The 18,972-nt window shown below is 40.3% G+C and overlaps 1 protein-coding gene across 4 annotated transcripts in view; it reads left to right on the top strand.

Moving 5' to 3' along the window:
* The first annotated feature begins 3,864 nt into the window (after positions 1–3,864).
* Positions 3,865–18,972, top strand: part of mlip (muscular LMNA-interacting protein) — a 49,397-nt gene continuing 34,289 nt past the window's right edge. For all 4 annotated transcript variants that reach the window (XM_051125320.1, XM_051125323.1, XM_051125322.1 and 1 more), the window contains exon 1: positions 3,865–4,023. In XM_051125320.1, coding sequence (XP_050981277.1) covers positions 3,988–4,023 — 36 coding nt within the window. In that variant the 5' untranslated portion in view covers positions 3,865–3,987. The remainder of the gene's footprint in view (positions 4,024–18,972) is intronic.

The following is an 18,972-nucleotide window of genomic DNA, read 5'->3' as shown; positions in this document are numbered from 1 at the left end:
TTCATTTCCTACAGACTTACAGGATCTGTCTAAGCTTTTTTCCTTTTCCAGGCTCAGCTTCAGTAAACTTAGAATTAACTAAAGAGAACAGAGTGAGAACGGTTCATTTATTGACAGTTTTTTGTTGTTGTTGTTTTTAGCTCCAAGAGTTTCAGATTCACTGAGCACATTCTCCTGACACCCAAATCTGAAAACAGTATAAACTCATTTTAAAATCACTATAAAGAAAATCACTAGTTTAAAGAGAACAATTGATTCAGATGCGGTATCTACAATAAAAGAGTAATGTACCAATTCTGCACTTGAGCCAGGTATCATTAATCAGCCACAATGAGGGTAAAGGTGCTGCCTTTGCCAGTACTGATGAGTGTGTTCAATAACACACGTTAATTTGTTTGATTAATTCTGCTATAATACCAGAGTTAACAAAGCCAAACAATAAGGATATAAAACAACATACTTTATCCAGAAAACCAGGAATTGTACTATACTGTCAGATTACTGCATTAATACATATATACTAGGGCGCAACTTATTTAAACAATATCTAATCTTTATATATATATTAACATGTTTATTTGTTTTAAAACCATAAAATATAAAAAATTTATTAGAAGCATAAAATAATATAAAAACCATCACAAGATATTAAGTCTACACTATTGTACAGAAAGCTGTTGTAGTGTTGTTTGTTGTTGTGATATTATTTTTCTGCATCACATGCATCACTGTCCTCCCCTAGTGGCGCTTACGTTTGATCATTTACAGACAGTTCAGAACATTTGGAATGAGTTTTGATAGATTGAGGTTTCATAAGGATGAAGATGAGGCCAAAAACAAACACCATCTGTCTCTAAGTTGAAATGCTCATCGTTGGGCACAGCATGAGGAGTAAAAACAAATATATTAGAATTAAAGACATTAAATTCATACAAAAGAAAACAAAAGTGCATATATTTTGTTTGTTTGTTTGTTTGTTTTTAACTAATGCCAACTTCTGCCATAATTCACTATTTTGTTGGTGTTTTGAACATTTGCTTTCATAGAATTATCAACAAAAGTTTACAGTGGTCGAAAACGTATTTGAAACAATGCCCTCAACCAAAACTATTTGCTCTGGAACAAATAATAGATTAAAGGGCCCAAGACTGAGACCCAGTAGATATACCCGAAATGAATTACAGCTCATGTCTAACCTCAATAGAGACATCAGAGCCAGTGGCAAATTCCAGAAGAGCTGGCCGAGGTGAGGCTGCTCTCGTCGGGTCCGTGAGTGCTAAATGACCGTTGACTTTCTAGAGCTCACATCTCCAAAGACGTTAAAGCTAATTTTAAAATAGACTATATCTTAATAAACAAACAACATATTTGAAGTCTACACAACTACATTATCATTTTAAGAACTCTTTAAACTACATTCTGTGACACAATAAAATAATTTTTTAATTTACAGTGGTACTGCTCCACAGCTATGATGCTCAGTGTGAAAAAGGCTGCAAGCGGAGTGATACAAACGGTGAAATGGTCCCGTGGCAATACTGGTATCACACATCTGGAAAGACTCTCAGCCAATCAGATTCAAGGACCAGAAGTAACTGTTGCGTAATAATAATAATAATAATAATAATAATTTTATTTAAAGACGCCTATCTAAATGCCGTACAAATTGGTAAACACAGTAACATTAAATAAAAAAGTCCTGTCAGCATTAAAAAATTCGACAACACAACTGCATACACACATTATAAACACAATAAAGGCTTAATAAGAGCAAGTCATAAGAAGCCTGGGAAACGAGAGAAGTCTTAAGACGAGACTTAAAAGTATGCAAACCGTCACTGTTCTGTATATATTTTTGGGAAGTGAGTTCCATAGTCGAGGAAGCACAAAACTAAAAGTTCTGGCTCCCATGGTGCACAAGAGAGATCAAGAGTGAAGATCTGAGAGTGCGAGAAGGAGTAGAGATGTGAAGGTCAGTAAGATACAGTGAAGCGAGATATTGAAGTGCCTTAAATGTGAGTAGCAAAATTTTGAATTCAATGCTATACTTTACTGGCCGGGAGCCAGTGTAGATGCTGGAGAACTGGAGAACTGTGCTCGACCGATGAAGTCCTAGAAAGTACACAACTGGAGATTATAGAGAAGTTTCGAAGGAAGACCAGTAAGGAGAGCATTACAATAATGAGTAATGCAAATAAGAACTGCAGTGTTATTCGTTGTGAGAGGGATTATGCAGGGATTATGCAGATGGATATTATATGCAGTAATATTATTGACATGAGCTTCGAAGGAAAGTGTGCTGTCCAGAATGACACCCAGACTCCTGACCTGCTGAAATGGACAAATTGCATTATTATCAATGAAAGCCAATCTTTAATTTCAACTAAACATCTGGTCAAGGAAAGGGGAAGAAAAGAACTAGAGAGTTTGGAAGACAGCTGGAGCTGGGTGTCTTTGACATAGCAGTGAAAATGAATACCATATTTCCTGAAAATATGGCCAAGAGGAAGTAAATAAATGATGAATAAGAGTGGGCCCGAAACAGAACCCTGAGGGACATCAGCAATAACTGTAGTTTTGTCAAGACAACTCTCGGAGGGATTGGCATGGTAATGTACATGACAACGTAAATGTATTTGGTCTTGCTGGAATAAATCTGCTACGCTGCTGCTGCTGTGGCAGAGCAAGTACTGGGATTTGCTACTGCCAATACATCCACAACATGCTGCTGTGAGCATGTAAGATATATTAATAAGATATAAGAATAACCCCCAAAGCATACACAAATCAGCAGATCTGTACAGGTGGCGCTGGGGAAGGTGGAGGGTTTCTGAAGCATGCAACAAAACTGCTTACAGCTAGTACTAGTCATATATTTGAATGTTAAGCAGTAAGCTCATTGGCTACTGATACAGGAGAGAACCAATCAGCTGTGCCATGTGATAATGATGACATTTGGACAGATTGAGTTAGACCTATCAGGATTGCACAGAGTTTCATGCCAGAACTCTGTATATAGTCTTGATTGAAAATTTTTAATTTGAACAAACTGAGCGCGACCGGTAAGATAAGACCTAGACCAGGACAGGGGGGTGCCAGTGATCCCTACAGAGACTAATCTGTCCTGAGATCGTATCAAAGGCCGCACTCAGGTCAAAAGGACAACTATTGTTAACAGACCAGAATCAGTTGCCAATAACAAACCATTAGTCATTTTAAAAAGAGCAGTTTTTGTACTATGGTGGGGACGGAAACCGGACTGGAATTGCTCAAACCATTCATTATTGGAGAGAAGATTGTGAACTTGAGTTGTAACACATTTTTCCAAGATTTTAGAAAAGAATGGCAAATTAGAAATTGGACGATAATTTTCAAAATGTAACGGATCAGCCCCTGATTTCTTAAGTATAGGGGTAATAATAGCAGTTTTAATGGGGTCATCAGATGCCCCTTTCCCACAAGTTGATATGATTCTTTAGGGTCTTAATGAGTAAGTCTATAACATACTTTAGTTAAAATATGTGTGGGTCGAGTGTTTTATGTAAGTGTTATTGATTTATATATGGTATTGTTACAGGGTCAAATTTCTTGCCAAAGGCAACTATTGTAAGATACAAGGTAATAGGGTAAATAAAGAAAAAAGAACATGACAAAACCCCAGGTACACATTCTTACAACTAATGGCATACTTTCACATTTTATTAACCAGAGTGAAAAGCATCAGGGGTAAATGATCCCATCTGTGATAATTCCAGTACGATCGTCCAGTCATCATGAATGACGATGTTTTGGCTGTAATTGTTGTCATGGGCTCCCTGCTGTCTGCAGTCTATTTGAGGCTTTCTTGGCTCTATAAATGGAAGCCTACAGCACTCAAGAGTTATCACAACACTACACACTCTCACTCATGTCAGGCTGAACACAGAGGGCACATGAATGCCAGTATAGCAGTCTCTATACAACCAAGCTTTCGGCACAAGCACACACATGGCTTTGGAAAAACCACACAGGACCTTGGGAAAGGTAAGTGGCCAAATGGCTGAAAACAAACCTCTATAGAGCTATAGAGAGGAAACGCAAGTGGCTACAGCAGGGGATTACTGTGCACGTTTCTTCCTTCAGGAATGACATTGACTCCGTTTAACCTGAAAAGTTTTTCTTTAACTGTAAAAAGTGTTTAGCTTGGTTGTATTAGACTTTAATTTCAACAGATGTTTGGGGAAATTATAGGGTCATTGTCAGTGAAGATGGAAAAAAAACCAAATGTTGTAATATTTGCTGCTGAAAAGTCAGAAAGGCAACAGATATACAAGAATTAAACAATATTTCAGCAAGACAACTATGTGATGCCTGAGCTATTTGTAAATATGTGAAATCACTTCTTTGCAAACCACTTGACTACTTATTACTAATTTCTCAGTGCTAACCAAAAACCTTTCATTGGAGTTTTGGAGTTTTGGAGTTTACAATCAATGGCAGACAACACATGGGCACATACATTTCGGTTTAACATTTAAATTAACTAGCAAATAATCAAAAGATGTTTAATTTTCCATCCAAACAGTGTCTGTATATCTGTACAATGGGAAGTCTAGGGAAACTGATGTATAATAATAACAATATAATTAGACTTTTTAAATGATAATATGCTTGTCTGACTCTTATTAACATTACTTCCAGTGCCGGGGGAGTGTTACATGAGTGTTGTGTACCTAACAACAGGCTCTGCTTCGCGTGTGTGCTGTTGCATAAGCTATATTTATCTATGAGGCATTATGCAAGATGCTTTACTTTTTACTGTTTGTTTAGTGCCAACTTTTAATTTCAAATAACCAGGCAGCTTACTGTCGAATAAGTTTACAACCATTCACAATCAATTTTGTGTTAGTGTAATGGCAGCTGAGTTTTCACTCGAACAGGGATGCATACAAAAGGGTTAAGGCAGTAGAATGCTAGGGGAGATACAGAAATGCCTCTCTGAGCATTGTAAATAGAACCCTGCTAGTGTTTCCTAGCTTTGATGCAGTTTCTAATCATATGGCATAACCCACAGGCCCTTGACAGTCTTTGGACTCTTTGAGCTGTGGGTGTAGGCGAGCTGGAAGCGGCATGGGTGTGCTCACTGAAGTGGGAGGGAGGGGGTTTCTTCTAAAACCCAATGACACACCCACATGTGGATTTTAAAAACCCAGCTGACATACTAGCATTTATGCAAACTTAACTCGCTGGTATTCAAAACATGTGGCTTCAGTCTGCTGCCAGAAGCATTCTGTTTTTGTTTATCCTGCACTGACTGCAAAGCTCCTCTCAAAACAGCAACATCTGAATCAGACATTAGATAGTACCTACTGATTATGGTAATTCCATCAATGAATTCAGGCAGGAAGGAATGAAAATGATGGTTTTTTACAGTGCAAACTGATAACAAGACTAGTTATTAGCTTCGAAAGGTCAGAATAATCACACAATGAGTTAAAATAACAAGAACAAGAACCATCTACTGCACACATTTTATTTTCTTTATTGCTCTGTTGACACATAAATACCAGACTTGTTATTGTTTTCTGGAACAAATCTAAACATTCTTGCATTTTAGAAAAAAAATCTTTTATTTGCAGTATTGTGAGTTATTGTACTGTTTAAAATCTGTAGTTCCTCCATTTCAAGGCTTTTTGTGCAAACATTTCAAAAGAAATTGAAAAAAAGTCACCATATTTTGTGCACATAGTGATTAGGGTGTCCTTGCATGCTACATCTGTCTGTCTGTCAGGCAGGATTCAAAGAAAGGTCCCTTGAAGCTCAAGTCCCTTGATTTGAATTGTTTTTTTTAATGCCTTAAAAACCATTGAATACGCCATGCAGTGTGTTCCCTAAACTGATGGCACACCTACAGTAAGGGTTGCTGCTGGCCAAATAGAGATGTGGTTGGGTAGAAATCATTTTCTGTGTGTATATGTAACTGGTCCACTGGAAGTGTGCAGACTAATAAGGAATCTAAAGACCCCCCCTCAATGTCACTCCCATCTGGGTCAAGGCATCAAAGTAACTGGTCCTACCCACGCCACTCCAAGCTGGATTCAACCAACTAGCATGGGAGCCGACTGTGCTAACAAGAATGCTATAGATCCACTAAATCTCACTCCTATCAAGGTCACAGCACCTGTGTAACTGGCCCTCCTTTCACTGCTCTGAGTGGGATTTGAACTAGTGCCATGGGAGGAAGGCATGCTAACCAGAAACTGTAGGCTCTAGCATCAGGTGTTAGTGTGCCTCATGATGCCAGGGAAATGACGTTTAGTTGCACAGCTTTTTTGAGCTAGTTATGATGTAGTTGATGTAGTTATGACTAAAGTGCATTGTTAGGTACAGTGTGTAGTGGATTGAGTGCCAAATCTATTGCCATACAGTGTCATACTTCTGCTAGACAAGAACAATGCAATGCAACAAAAAAACAAAAAAAAGTGTGATTGGCTGTGGGTGCTTTTTTACATATGTTTTACAGTATAGCTATAACCAGTGTTTTTAAATCAATCTTCAACAAAATTCAAGTCTGATGTGGCTGAATTGCTAATATAAACACTAATATAAAGACCAAAAGATCAATAAATATTGAAGGTTGACTGTAAAAGAGTGATCAGACAGCACAAGGCAACCTCCTTTTGATTGTTACCTGAAGTTGAAGTGTTTAGTTGGTGAAGGAAACAGGGTCTTTGAATGACCTTTGCAAGATGAAGTGCTCTTGTTCACTTTTAATATATTGACTGATTTTTCACAAAGTGAAGTGAACCAAAGTATTATTTGCTGTAAACAGCTCTGACTGAAGTGTCAGCTGTGTTTTAAACTCAATGTCTTGGAAAATGAACTGGCCTGCATGTTTGAATTTATAGGCCTACTGTGAAAATACTAAAGGTCAATTCAGCATTATTGCTGGTGCAGCCAAATCGTTACTTGATAAACTAAATGTGGACTGTAAACATAGAGCCAGCTGCATAAACATGGCCACTATGTTAAAACTGTCTTGAGAACTAGCCTGACCAATAACCAGCAGTAAACCAAGTGGTAAACAGTCTTACTTTTCGGAATCTGCCTTTTAATGTAACTGACTTTTTAAGCTAAGACTAGTCTTGAAGCATAAAAAGGTAACACTTTAGATCTAAATTATTGGCTGTCTAGTACTTATAAAGCACATACTACATTAATGCCTTATTCTGCGTGACCATTTTTAGATCCATTAATTTGCCCCATACCTAAACTTGACAACTACCTAACTAACTGTTAATAAGCAGCAAATTAGGATTTTACTGAGGTCAAAGTAGTAGTTAAAAGTTGGTTAATAGTGAGAATCAATCCCAAGTCTAAAGATGGCTAACTTTTAAAACTAATCTAAACAGTTTATTCAACTGGCCACAGCTTGCTTTTAAAGCCTCTGCGTCCATTGAGCCACTGAGCGCAGACCAGGTTTTGTTTCTTGTGATTATTACAGGTGAAATCTGCCCAGTATTCATTGCATTGGGGCTTCATGTTTTGTCATGTTTGTTGATTGCTAATCAAGGAGAAGTTGGATTTGAGTGCTGTGTTCTGGAAAAAACACTATGCTGGGAACAGCTTGGGACAAACAGACCCCTCGCGTGGGTACGCATGCACTAGAAATTTGAGCCATAAGGAACGGTATGATCCGCATAACACTGTGGGCTACAGAGAGCAAGAGAGAGAGTGAGAGAGAGAGATTTTATGGGTGAGTAGGAAATGCCTGCTGGGGCCTTTGACTGCTTCTGTTTGTTTGTGGCTTTCACTGTCACTGTGGTTACACTACAGTGTATGCGTGTTAAGGGTGATAGTGTGAAAGGTTATATATAGTGAACATAATGCGAAGAGTAAAAATCTTTATTTTAAACTTTATGAAATGGAGCAAGCACAGTTGGGGGTGAGATAGATTGAAGACACTTGGATTATTATTTTTTTTAATACCCAATAGTTTTTCATTTACGTCACAGTCTAAGACAGGGCTGGGCAACTTCGGTCCTGGAAGGCCACTGTCCTACAACGTTTAGCTCCAACACTAATCAAACACACCCAAACAAGCTAATCAATATCTTCAAGATCACTTGAAAGCTACAGGCAGGTGTGTTTGATTAGGGTTGGAACTAAACTTGGTAGGACAGTGGCCCTCCAGGACTAAAGTTGCCCAGCCCTGATTTAGGAGCTCTAAAATACCCAAAGAAAGCTATTTTAATTCTTCCTAATGGCAGTTTCATTGCTGGTGCATGCATAGCTGTGAGTCACCGCCTTGCATCCATCTTTGCTCATAGGCAGTTTTGGGAATAGATTTGAGCCAGTTGTTTGAGCCACAAGTGCCATCATGTGACTAATCACTCTAGAGTTGCAGAATAGTGTTGACTGGCTGTTGACACTACAGGAATACGCACAGTCCCAAACCCAGCACTAGTGATTAATCTGTGATGACAAACGCAGCTTTTTAAGAAAGCAGTCAATCAGTAGTAAAAATCTACAAAAGCACAACAAAATTATGCATTTTATGTTGCTTGCAACATCATCATCATCATCATCAGCAACAAAAAACATTTTAGTCAAACACATGGCTACCGTTGCCTGACCATCAATAAAGAAAGATGAATTTTGGCAGCAGAATGTTGTATCAGATGCAGTGACTAACCAGCAAAACCTTGACTCTTTTGGGCAAAGCCATGACTTGCTATTTGCTATTACTGCGCAGGTTAGGGTACACTTTCATTATAGAGATCATGTGATTGGGAAAAAAAAGGATAATTTGGTAACACTTTAGTTTAGAGAGCAATTCTCACTATTAAAGGAGTAGTTCACTTCCAGAACAAAAATTTACAGATAATTTACTCACCCCCTTGTCATCCAAGATGTTCATGTCTTTCTTTTTTCAGTCGTAAAGAAATTATGTTTTTTGAGGAAAACATTTCAGGATTTCTCTCCATATAATGGATATGTATGGTGCCCCTGAGTTTGAACTTCCAAAATGCAGTTTAAATGCAGCTTCAAAGGGCTCTAAACGATCCCAGCCAAGGAAGAAGGGTCTTATCTAGCGAAACGATCGGTTATTTTCTAAAAAAAAAATTACAATTTATTTATATATTATAACCGCAAATGCTCGTCTTGGTCTAGCTCTGCGTGAACTGTGTGTTCCTGTTTATGACAGTTTGGGTATGTCGAAAATTCCCATCTCATTTTCTCCTCCAACTTCAAAATCATCCTGTATTGCTGTTTTACCTATTTTTTTGTAAAGGCTGTTTGATCTTCTTTGCATGTTCATTTTGTAAACACTGGGTCGGTACTTCCGTAGTGATGTAGGACAATTTTGAAGTTGGAGGAGAAAATGAAATGGAAGTTTTTCAACATACCCCTAACTGTCATAAACAGGAACACACACAGTTCATGCAGAACTAGACCAAGACGAGTGTTTGCAGTTATAAAAGAAAAATATATATACAGACCTCAGCAATCATCTTAGAGAAGCAACTGTTGCTGCCATCAATCTGAGAAGAGTAATAGGGCCATTTCCAAACAATCTGAGGTTTATTCATTTATAATGAGGTTATTATGGCAGACAACCCAAGAACTACACCTCAGACTCTACAGGCCTCAGTTAACATGTTAAATGATGAAGTTCATGACAATACCATTAGAAAAATATGGGACAAAAATGGCATGTTTGGAAGGCTTGGCAGAAGAAAAAAAAATGTAGCACAGTTTAGGTCTGCAAAGTTGCATCTGAACAAAACACAAGTCTTCTAGAATAATGTCCTTTGAACAGAGGAGACCGAAGTGGAGCTGTTTGGCTATAATGCACAGTGCCAAGTTTGGTGAAAACCTAAAGAGCATATCAGCACAAACACCTCATACCAAAAGACAAGCATGCTGGAGGAGGGCTGATCATTTTGGGCTTGTTTTGTAGCCACAGGACCTGGGCACCTCACAGTCATTGAGTTGGCTATGAACTCCTCTGTATATCAAAGTATTCTAGAATCAAATCCGAGGGCATCTGTCCAACATGATAAAGTTGGGCCAAAATTGGGTCATGCAACAGGACAATCAAGCACACCAGCAAATCTACAACAGAATGGCTGAAAGGAAAAGAATCAAGGTGTTGCAATAGCCCAGTCAGAGTCCAGAGCTCATCCTGACTCAAATGCTGTGGTGAGAGCTGTGCATAAGCAAATGCCCACAAACCTCAATAAACTGGAGCAACGCTGAAAAGAAGAGTGGTCCAAATTCCTCCAGAACGATGTGAGAGACTGATAAAGTCACTCAGAAAATGAATGCTTCAAGTTATTGCTGCTAAAAGTACACGCAATTGACTCATAGGGTGTCCTAACTTTGTCACACATGTTTTTTCCATCTTGGCTTTATTTTTGTTAAATAAATAATGACACTGTGTGATATGTCATGTGATGATGTTTATCTGAGGATTTATTTTCCAAATTTTAAGACCTGCCAAGGACCAGATAATTTTTTATTATGTCCTGATACAGAAAACCATGGAATTCAATAGGGTGTCCAAACTTTTTCACATGACTGTATATATATATATATATATATATTTAAAGAAAATAACCGATCGTTTCGCTAGATAAGACCCTTATTCCTTGGCTGGGATCGTTTAGAGCCCTTTAAAGCTGCATTATAACTGCATTTTGAAAGCTCAAACTCGGGGGCACCATATCAGATGGAGAGAAATCCTGAAATGTTTTCCTCAAAAAACATAATTTCTTTACGACTGAAGAAAGAAAGACATTAACATCTTGGATGACAAGGGGGTGAGTACATTATCTGTACATTTTTGTTCTGGAACTGAACTGCTCCTTTAACCAGTTGCTTACTAATGTGAATACCAGCATATTGGCTGTTTATTAGTACTTACTAAGCACATATTAATGCCTTATTCTGCATGATCATATTTTAGATCCCTTAATTCACCCCATACCTGAAATCTTAACAGCTACCTTACTAACTATTAATAAGCTACAGATTTGGGTAACACTTTAGAATACAGTTCCGTCATTAGTGAATAACTACACAGGAACAAATGATTAATGCACTATTAACATACTAGTACCTACTATTAACTAACAAGAATCTCTGATTAACAAATCAGGAAGTCATAGCACTCAGCTGAACATGGTAGTTCGCTATTAGCTAATCAGTAACTACTAGAACTACTACATACATGTTCATAATTGATGTAAATAGTGCAAAATGTATAATTAATTCTAAAGTGAAGATCATGGTAGCCCACTAGTAATGACTCAGGTATTACCAAATACTTCAGAAGGAATTACTAATTATTTGGATCCGTATTCTAAAGTGAAGATCATGATAACTCTCTAGTAATGACTAAAGTCATTCAAAACTATTGAGGTTTTTGTAAGGTTCTGGATAGTCATACTTCCGATGGCTTTGGTAACACTTGAGTCATTACTAGTGGGTTACCATGATCTTCACTTTAGAATACTGATCCAAATAGAAGGATGTAGTTACACTTGAGTCATTACTATCCAAAACCTTACATATACTTAAATAGCTTACAATGATTTCAGTCATTACTAGAGAGTTATCATGATCTTCACTTTTGAATACTGATCTAAAAAAATAGTAATTCCTTCTGAAGTATTTGGTAATACCTGAGTCATTAATAGTGGGTTACCGTGATCTTCACTTTAGAATTAATTATACATTTTGCATCAGTCTGGCTGCAACAGCATGAGAAAATTTTTTTTACATGGTGAACATAGCTGTTGATTTGCATTGAAGGTAACGTTAAATGAATTCAAAACTCAAATTTCAAACTAACAAGAAAAACAGCCTGATCCACTTGTTTCGACACTCTGTATAGTACTTTTGGTGCCACTTTCTCTGTCTGTTTGAACACAAAACACTTTGACAAGAAGCTCATGGCCGTTCTTTAAAGTCTATTTTTATCCTGCATCCATGACAGACGGAAAGGTTGAGTGTCAAAGCTAATATTAAAGCTACTGTAACTCACCTGAGGCTTAACACAATGTACATTCAGAAGACAAAGTCTTAAAAACAGGTACTTTCTCAATGTCATAAGCATAAGTGGCTGTTATCATCATCGGTAAATTAAATGGCAGTGCGAGAAGGCAATGATACTTGTTATTATTATCAGTGAGACACAGGAACTCAGTAAAAATGCCATCCTGTTTTGTAACAGTCATTAATTGTTCAAGCATGAGATGACCTACAATTATAAAACCTTCTGTATTGCATCATGTTGATTCCTGTTATTTGGTTGATCCACTCTGACTAATTCATGACTGGAGGGTTGAAAATCTCCTGCTAAGCTTAATTAGTGATCTTCATTATGAAGATACGCAGGCCTATTGCCTTTAAATTGACGAGAGTCACTGCCAGGCAACAAACAGCTGCCTCTGTATTCACATCTCTTTTTAAGCCTTCAGATTGTAATGCAAATATTAGATGCTAAATTATGAGTTAATTCCATTATCTGGATTTGCTTAATGTGTGTTGTGTACCTTGCATTTTAAGTGATCATTAATAGCTGTTTTTATGGGAAAATCTCTTTGACCCTATTTCTTTATCTTGGCTTAACGATTTAAGGTGTTTTGCAATTGACTGAGTGACAGAAAATGCAGTGAATAAAGAATTTAAAATAATTAATTTTTCTAATCATGAACATTTAGTAAGATAAGAGAATTTGCATGCTCAAGAGTAATCGTCCAATTAAATGAGCCTCAAAATGATACTCCCTGGGCGCTGGAGCAATGGCTGCCCATTGCTCCGGGTGTGTGTTCACAGTGTGTGTGTGTTCACTCCCCCTGCTGTGTGTGTGCACTCGTGATGGATTAAAAGCAGAGGACCAATTTTGAGTATGGGTTACCATACTTGACAATATGTTGTCACTTTACTATTCTTGAAGAATGAGACAGTGTCACTCAAGGACAAAATCCTCTCAAATTTGGCTTTTTCCTTTCTGAAATAAATTTAGCACAATCACATGATTGTTAAACTGAAAATGTAAGAGAAAATCCACACCAATTTTAATGCACAGGCAAAGAATCAAGAAAGATTGCCTGTGTGAATTACCTGTGTCTGTGCAGGGTCTCTCAACTAATAGTGAAGCTGTGAGTTCAATTACTTTTTAAGGCTGAAATCAGTGTTCGAATTGTGTCAAAGTTCTTGAAGGGTGCCCGTAACCAGACCAAACTCCCCGATGATCAGTGGATAAGGTGTACCAAACAATCACTAAGCAAAGAAGAATTAAATATCTAGCCGAGGAAATAAATATTTTCAAACAAGTTTAAAGTGATTTTTATTTTTTGTGGGCATTTTTTAACCTTTATAAATCCATTCTTTTTTCTGAAAGTGTGCATTATCTTTTGCGTCAAATTCTTAGATTTAATCAATAAATCCACTTAGAATAATAAGACATTTTAGGCTGTTATCACACAAATAAAATCATTATCAACACAATTCATCTTTTCAATATAGAGGAAACACAAACGCTGCATCTGAATTGGCATTTAGATGTATTTACCCACTGTTTAATGCAGGAAATGAATGCTTTTAACCTGCAGTTACAAATGCATGAAAACTTTTTTAAATACTTTAATCCTAAAACGTTGAGTACTGATATTTAAAATTATTTTTAAAAAAATTAAAAGGTAATTTAAATGTGGAATTACAACCGCCAGTAGGTGTCAGTAAGTCACAGTTAATAAGTGAGTCATTGCGATTGAACCGAATCATTTTGTCATGTGCCTGGTCTTTGTCTTCTGTATTCGTGTTTAAGGACTTTTATTTTGTAGTTTTTGTGTCTTATTGTTCCCTGCTTCCCTGTACCTCTGTTCCCTTGTTTGTTGCCATGGATCTTCATTGAACCACACCCACTCCCTCATCAGTTACCCCGGTTACCAATTAGATCATTACCTCACCCTGTGTATAAATAGTCCTTGTCTTTCCCCTGTATTTTGGTCAGTTGTTTGATGTCTGTGATGGTTGCTCCCTGTTCTTGCCTGGATTCTAAGGGTTCCCCGTTCTGGATAATTTGTTGTTTTCTTTGGATGTACAATAAACTCTTGCACATAGATCCTCGTCTCATCTCCGCTTCGTTACAGAACAACTGACCAACTATGGATCTAGCAGGAGTTTATCGCGACCCTCTGAGCACTCTTTGCTCAATTTTTCAAAACGGCCGACCGATCGAATATTATGTGGAGGAGTTCCTTTATTACAGCCAGCTAGTGCCTGGAGATGACACCAAAATAAAGGACTGTTTCTGGAGTGGACTCGATCCAGAGGTTAGTTTAAACTTACCGGATGAGGACCCCAGCTGGACCCTGTCACAGTATATAGACTTTGTTTTGCTGTTCTGTGAATCCCCTTTTTCTGTTAAGGAAGTAGAAAGGGTAATTCACAGCATGGTCGCCACTCCTGAGTCTCCTTGCAAGATGGCCGCCAGCCCAGACCCACTGCACAAGATGGCCGCCACGCCAGAGCCAGTCGCAAAGATGGCCGCCACGCCAGAGCCTGTCGCAAAGATGGCCGCCACGCCAGAGCCTGTCGCAAAGATGGCCGCCACGCCAGAGCCTGTCGCAAAGATGGCCGCCACGCCAGAGCCTGTCGCAAAGATGGCCGCCACGCCAGAGCCTGTCGCAAAGATGGCCGCCACGCCAGAGCCTGTCGCAAAGATGGCCGCCACGCCAGAGCCTGTCGCAAAGATGGCCGCCACGCCAGAGCCTGTCGCAAAGATGGCCGCCACGCCAGAGCCTGTCGCAAAGATGGCCGCCACGCCAGAGCCTGTCGCAAAGATGGCCGCCACGCCAAAGCCAGTCCACAAGATGGTCGCTGTCTCCAAGTCACGCCACATGATGACCCACGTGTTGGACTCCCCCTAATGGCTGTACGGACAGCTAAGATGGCGCTCCCTCTTGTTGCGGCAGCTACCCCTGATTCAAGTCAAGCTACAGGGCCGAGTCAAGCTACAGCAGCTGTTCCCCACGAGTCAAGCCAAGTCAATGTTGTTCCCGAGTCAAGCCATGTTGTTCCCGAGTCAAGCCATGTTGTTCCCGAGTCAAGCCATGTTGTTCCCGAGTCAAGCCATGTTGTTCCCGAGTCAAGCCACGTTACAGCAGATCTTCACAAGCCAAGTGACGTTATCGCTGCTGCTCTTCCCTTAATGGCAGTGGCCATGTGGTGTGTGTGGGCTACACACTGTGCTCCTGAGGTCACGCCTGTTCACAGGTCAGCCTCTGAGCTCTCGTCTGATCACAAGCCTGCACCAGAGCTCTCGTCTGGTCTCAAGTCTGCCCCAGAGGCCCCGTCTGGTCTCAAGTCTGCTCCAGAGGCCTTCCCCGTCGGAGAAGCTGCGCCTATGCCTCCAGAGGTGTCGGCGCCAGCCGTAGAACCTCTTACGGAGGGGGCGTTAACCACCAAACTCTCTGCTTCTCCCTTTTCCCTGTCTACATCCTCTGTCACTGTTCTCCCCAGGTCCCAGTCGATGACGCAGCCTCCTGTTCCGCCCCGGAGGGCTGCTCCGCCTCCTGTTCCGCCCCGGAGGGCTGCTCCGCCTCCTGTTCCGCCCCGGAGGGCTGCTCCGCCTCCTGTTCCGCCCCGGAGGGCTGCTCCGCCTCCTGTTCCGCCCCGGAGGGTTGCTCCGCCTCCTGTTCCGCCCTGGAGGGCTGCTGCGCCTTCTCCCTCTATTCTGTCTGCCTCCTCTGTCCCTGCTCTCCCCAGGTCCCAGAGCGTGATGCAGATTCCTGTTCCGCCCCGCAGGGCTGCTGCGCCTCCTGCTCCGCCTCCTGCTCCGCCTCCTGTTCCGCCTCCTGTTCTGCCTGGGAGGGCTGTTGTGCCTCCGGCTCTGCCCTTGGGGGCTCTAGTGTCGCTGGCTCTGCCTCCGGCTCCGACCTGGAGGGCTGTAGCGCCGTCTGTTCTGCCTCCGGCTCCGCCCTGGAGGGCTCTAGTGCCACCTGTTCTGCCTCCGGCTCCGCCCTGGAGGGCTCTAGCGCCGCCTGCTCTGCCTCCGGCTCCACCCTGGAGGGCTCTAGTGCCACCTGCTCTGCCTCCGGCTCCGCCCTGGAGGGCTCCTGAGCCTCCTGCTCCGCCCTGCTGGGTACCGCCTGCTCCGCCGTGGAGGTCTTCTCTCATGATCTGGTGGTCCTCAGCTCCTCCCATCTGGCTGACTCCACCCTGGCCTCTTGCTCTGCTTCAGTCCCTTGTTTATCTCCCCTTACATGGACCTGGCCCTCCATCCCTTCCCCAGTTCTGCCTGAGCTCCTCCCCCTTCCTGGACTGGTATTTCTGTTTGGAGCGTCTGGAAGCCACTCTTTTGAGGGGGGGTTATGTCATGTGCCTGGTCTTTGTCTTCTGTATTCGTGTTTAAGGACTTTTATTTTGTAGTTTTTGTGTCTTATTGTTCCCTGCTTCCCTGTACCTCTGTTCCCTTGTTTGTTGCCATGGATCTTCATTGAACCACACCCACTCCCTCATCAGTTACCCCGGTTACCAATTAGATCATTACCTCACCCTGTGTATAAATAGTCCTTGTCTTTCCCCTGTATTTTGGTCAGTTGTTTGATGTCTGTGATGGTTGCTCCCTGTTCTTGCCTGGATTCTAAGGGTTCCCCGTTCTGGATAATTTGTTGTTTTCTTTGGATGTACAATAAACTCTTGCACATAGATCCTCGTCTCATCTCCGCTTCGTTACACATTTAAACGGTTGATTCATTCAGGAACGAAACACCGTCATGTTGTTTAGAGACGCAAAACAGTGCAGTGGCTGTGTTTGGAATGATTTTTGCTGGCGAAACACAGCAAAAATAGGCAATATGGTGTCTAAAACGTAAGTTTTATAAAATCTATATCACATTTTCAAAAAAAAAAAGGCACACTTCGTGTGATATTGATTAACTATATGAAATGATATAAATATACATTGTCTGCCCCCATATCCTGAATTTTGGGAAAATGCATTTTATTAGACTGAATCAAGAAGTGAAAGAACGCACTCGAAATGAGCACAGTCAGTTTAGCGAGTGTTTAAGCACTCATAACTTCTCTTATAATCAATGAAGCTGTCCATACACTGTATGATAAATAAATCTCTTACTTACATAGTTCGTACATCTGCACTTCGTTGCTTATGATGAGGGAATTCGCGAGTTCAATCTGAACAAAACTCCAGGTTTCAGCAACGACTGTTCTGAACGCTTCTGATTGGCCACTGCATTGTTAACTCAACGGAGTCGTGTGTGATTGGTTATAATGCGCAACGGTGTAAAAACGCGTAACAAATAAAATATGATTTAACTCTCAAGCGGCAACCTCCCGGTCTCCCTCTTGAAGCCAACACGGAAGTAACTAAAACTGCAATTCATCGACTGGCCGCTAGAGACTGGCTGCAAAAGGGAGTCAATCCCATAGACCTTCCATGTTAAAATGCCCAACTTCACAGCGGAAAAAAATATGTTTACAGCCTGGTACAAAAAGTGATTTTGGTATATATAGGTAATTTTGGCCTTCATGAAAACTGTGAGGGGGGTGAATTTTTTTTATAAGTCATCCGTTTAATTTATATTAAGCCTTAAAGTTCTGCATATTTAAGGGCGTGGCCACTTCAGTGACAGGTGGATTACCGCTTTGCCTTGCAAGGCAAAAGACTAGTTGGAGTGTGAAACTGAGAAAAATGGATTTAAAGATTTTTATTTTTCCAGAAAAATTAATTATAGGTAGGACACTGGAAATCTGGCAATTAGATGTTTTAATGAAAATGATCTCAAAGTTGATTTTTGCCGCTATTTTGAAGTTATTGTACTCCTTTGCATTGTCTGCAAAAAGTGAGATGTCACGCCAAGGTAAAAGGCAGTAACTACCACATTATATACAATATTTGGGTGCTGATCACCATTAACAGAAGCATTATAGTAACATCTGTATAAAATTTAGTGAGCATTTGTTACCTTATAGGCTATACTGTGATTTTTTTTTTTTTTCTGACCGTAACAACCAGACTAATAGTTAAAGGGGTCATCGGATGCTAAGTTCACTTTTACATGTTGTTTGAACATTAATATGTGTTGGCAGTGTATGTACAAATCGACTCTTTAATGATAAAATTCCATGCAGTGGTTTTTAATTAATCTGTAAAAATAATATTCCCTTTTCAAATCGAGCCATTCTCAGATGCCTGTCGTTGTGGCGTCACACCCACAGAGGCCGCTCCCACGATAGTTGATTGACATGAGCGTCTTACCTCAGATCAGCTGCAACAGTCCGCCCTGTTTGTTTCGATGCCGAAGCAGGGATGTAAGTTAGACAAGAATATCTCTGATTGAGTGATTGAGGTGTTGTGATGCTGGATGTCATAATGAACATAGTGGTCGTCATTTACTCCCGACATCTGAGCCGCTGAAGATGCAGTCGATTACGTTTGTTTGTGAAGGGAATGTGCCTCCCGATCTGCATATATCCGTCTATGTTCGCGCGAATCATTTATGATCCAGCTTCACTTACAGCAGAAGTGAGTATAAGGGATTTTTTTATGAATCTTTGCGATCGCCTTTCCTAATAATGTGCTAGTTAGCAAGTTTAGCGGCTAAACGTGGCTAAAGTAAACAGGCTCGTCTCTCCACAGAGAGAAGAGAGGAGCGGGGTGAGCAGAGCTCATTTGCATTTAAAGCAGTCACGACCAGAATGAGATGATTTTTGCAGAGTTGATTTTGGCAAGGTAAAAAGGGTGTTGTTTTACACTACCATTGAGAATTTTTAACTGAAGTATATTATAGACTTTTCATTAAGACCCTGAAAAATCATAACTTGATGACCCCTTTAATACAGTTTTGCAATGTTCGCTAACATTAAAGGATGCAAGACATACTTAGCATATTGTTTTGCATCGAATTAAATGAAAATAGCCTATAAGATCTATAAGAACGACGTGGATTGATA

The sequence above is a fragment of the Labeo rohita genome, chromosome 13 (genome assembly GCF_022985175.1).
Source record: "Labeo rohita strain BAU-BD-2019 chromosome 13, IGBB_LRoh.1.0, whole genome shotgun sequence".
Taxonomy (NCBI): domain Eukaryota; kingdom Metazoa; phylum Chordata; class Actinopteri; order Cypriniformes; family Cyprinidae; genus Labeo; species Labeo rohita.
This window is presented reverse-complemented; position numbering and strand designations above follow the sequence as displayed.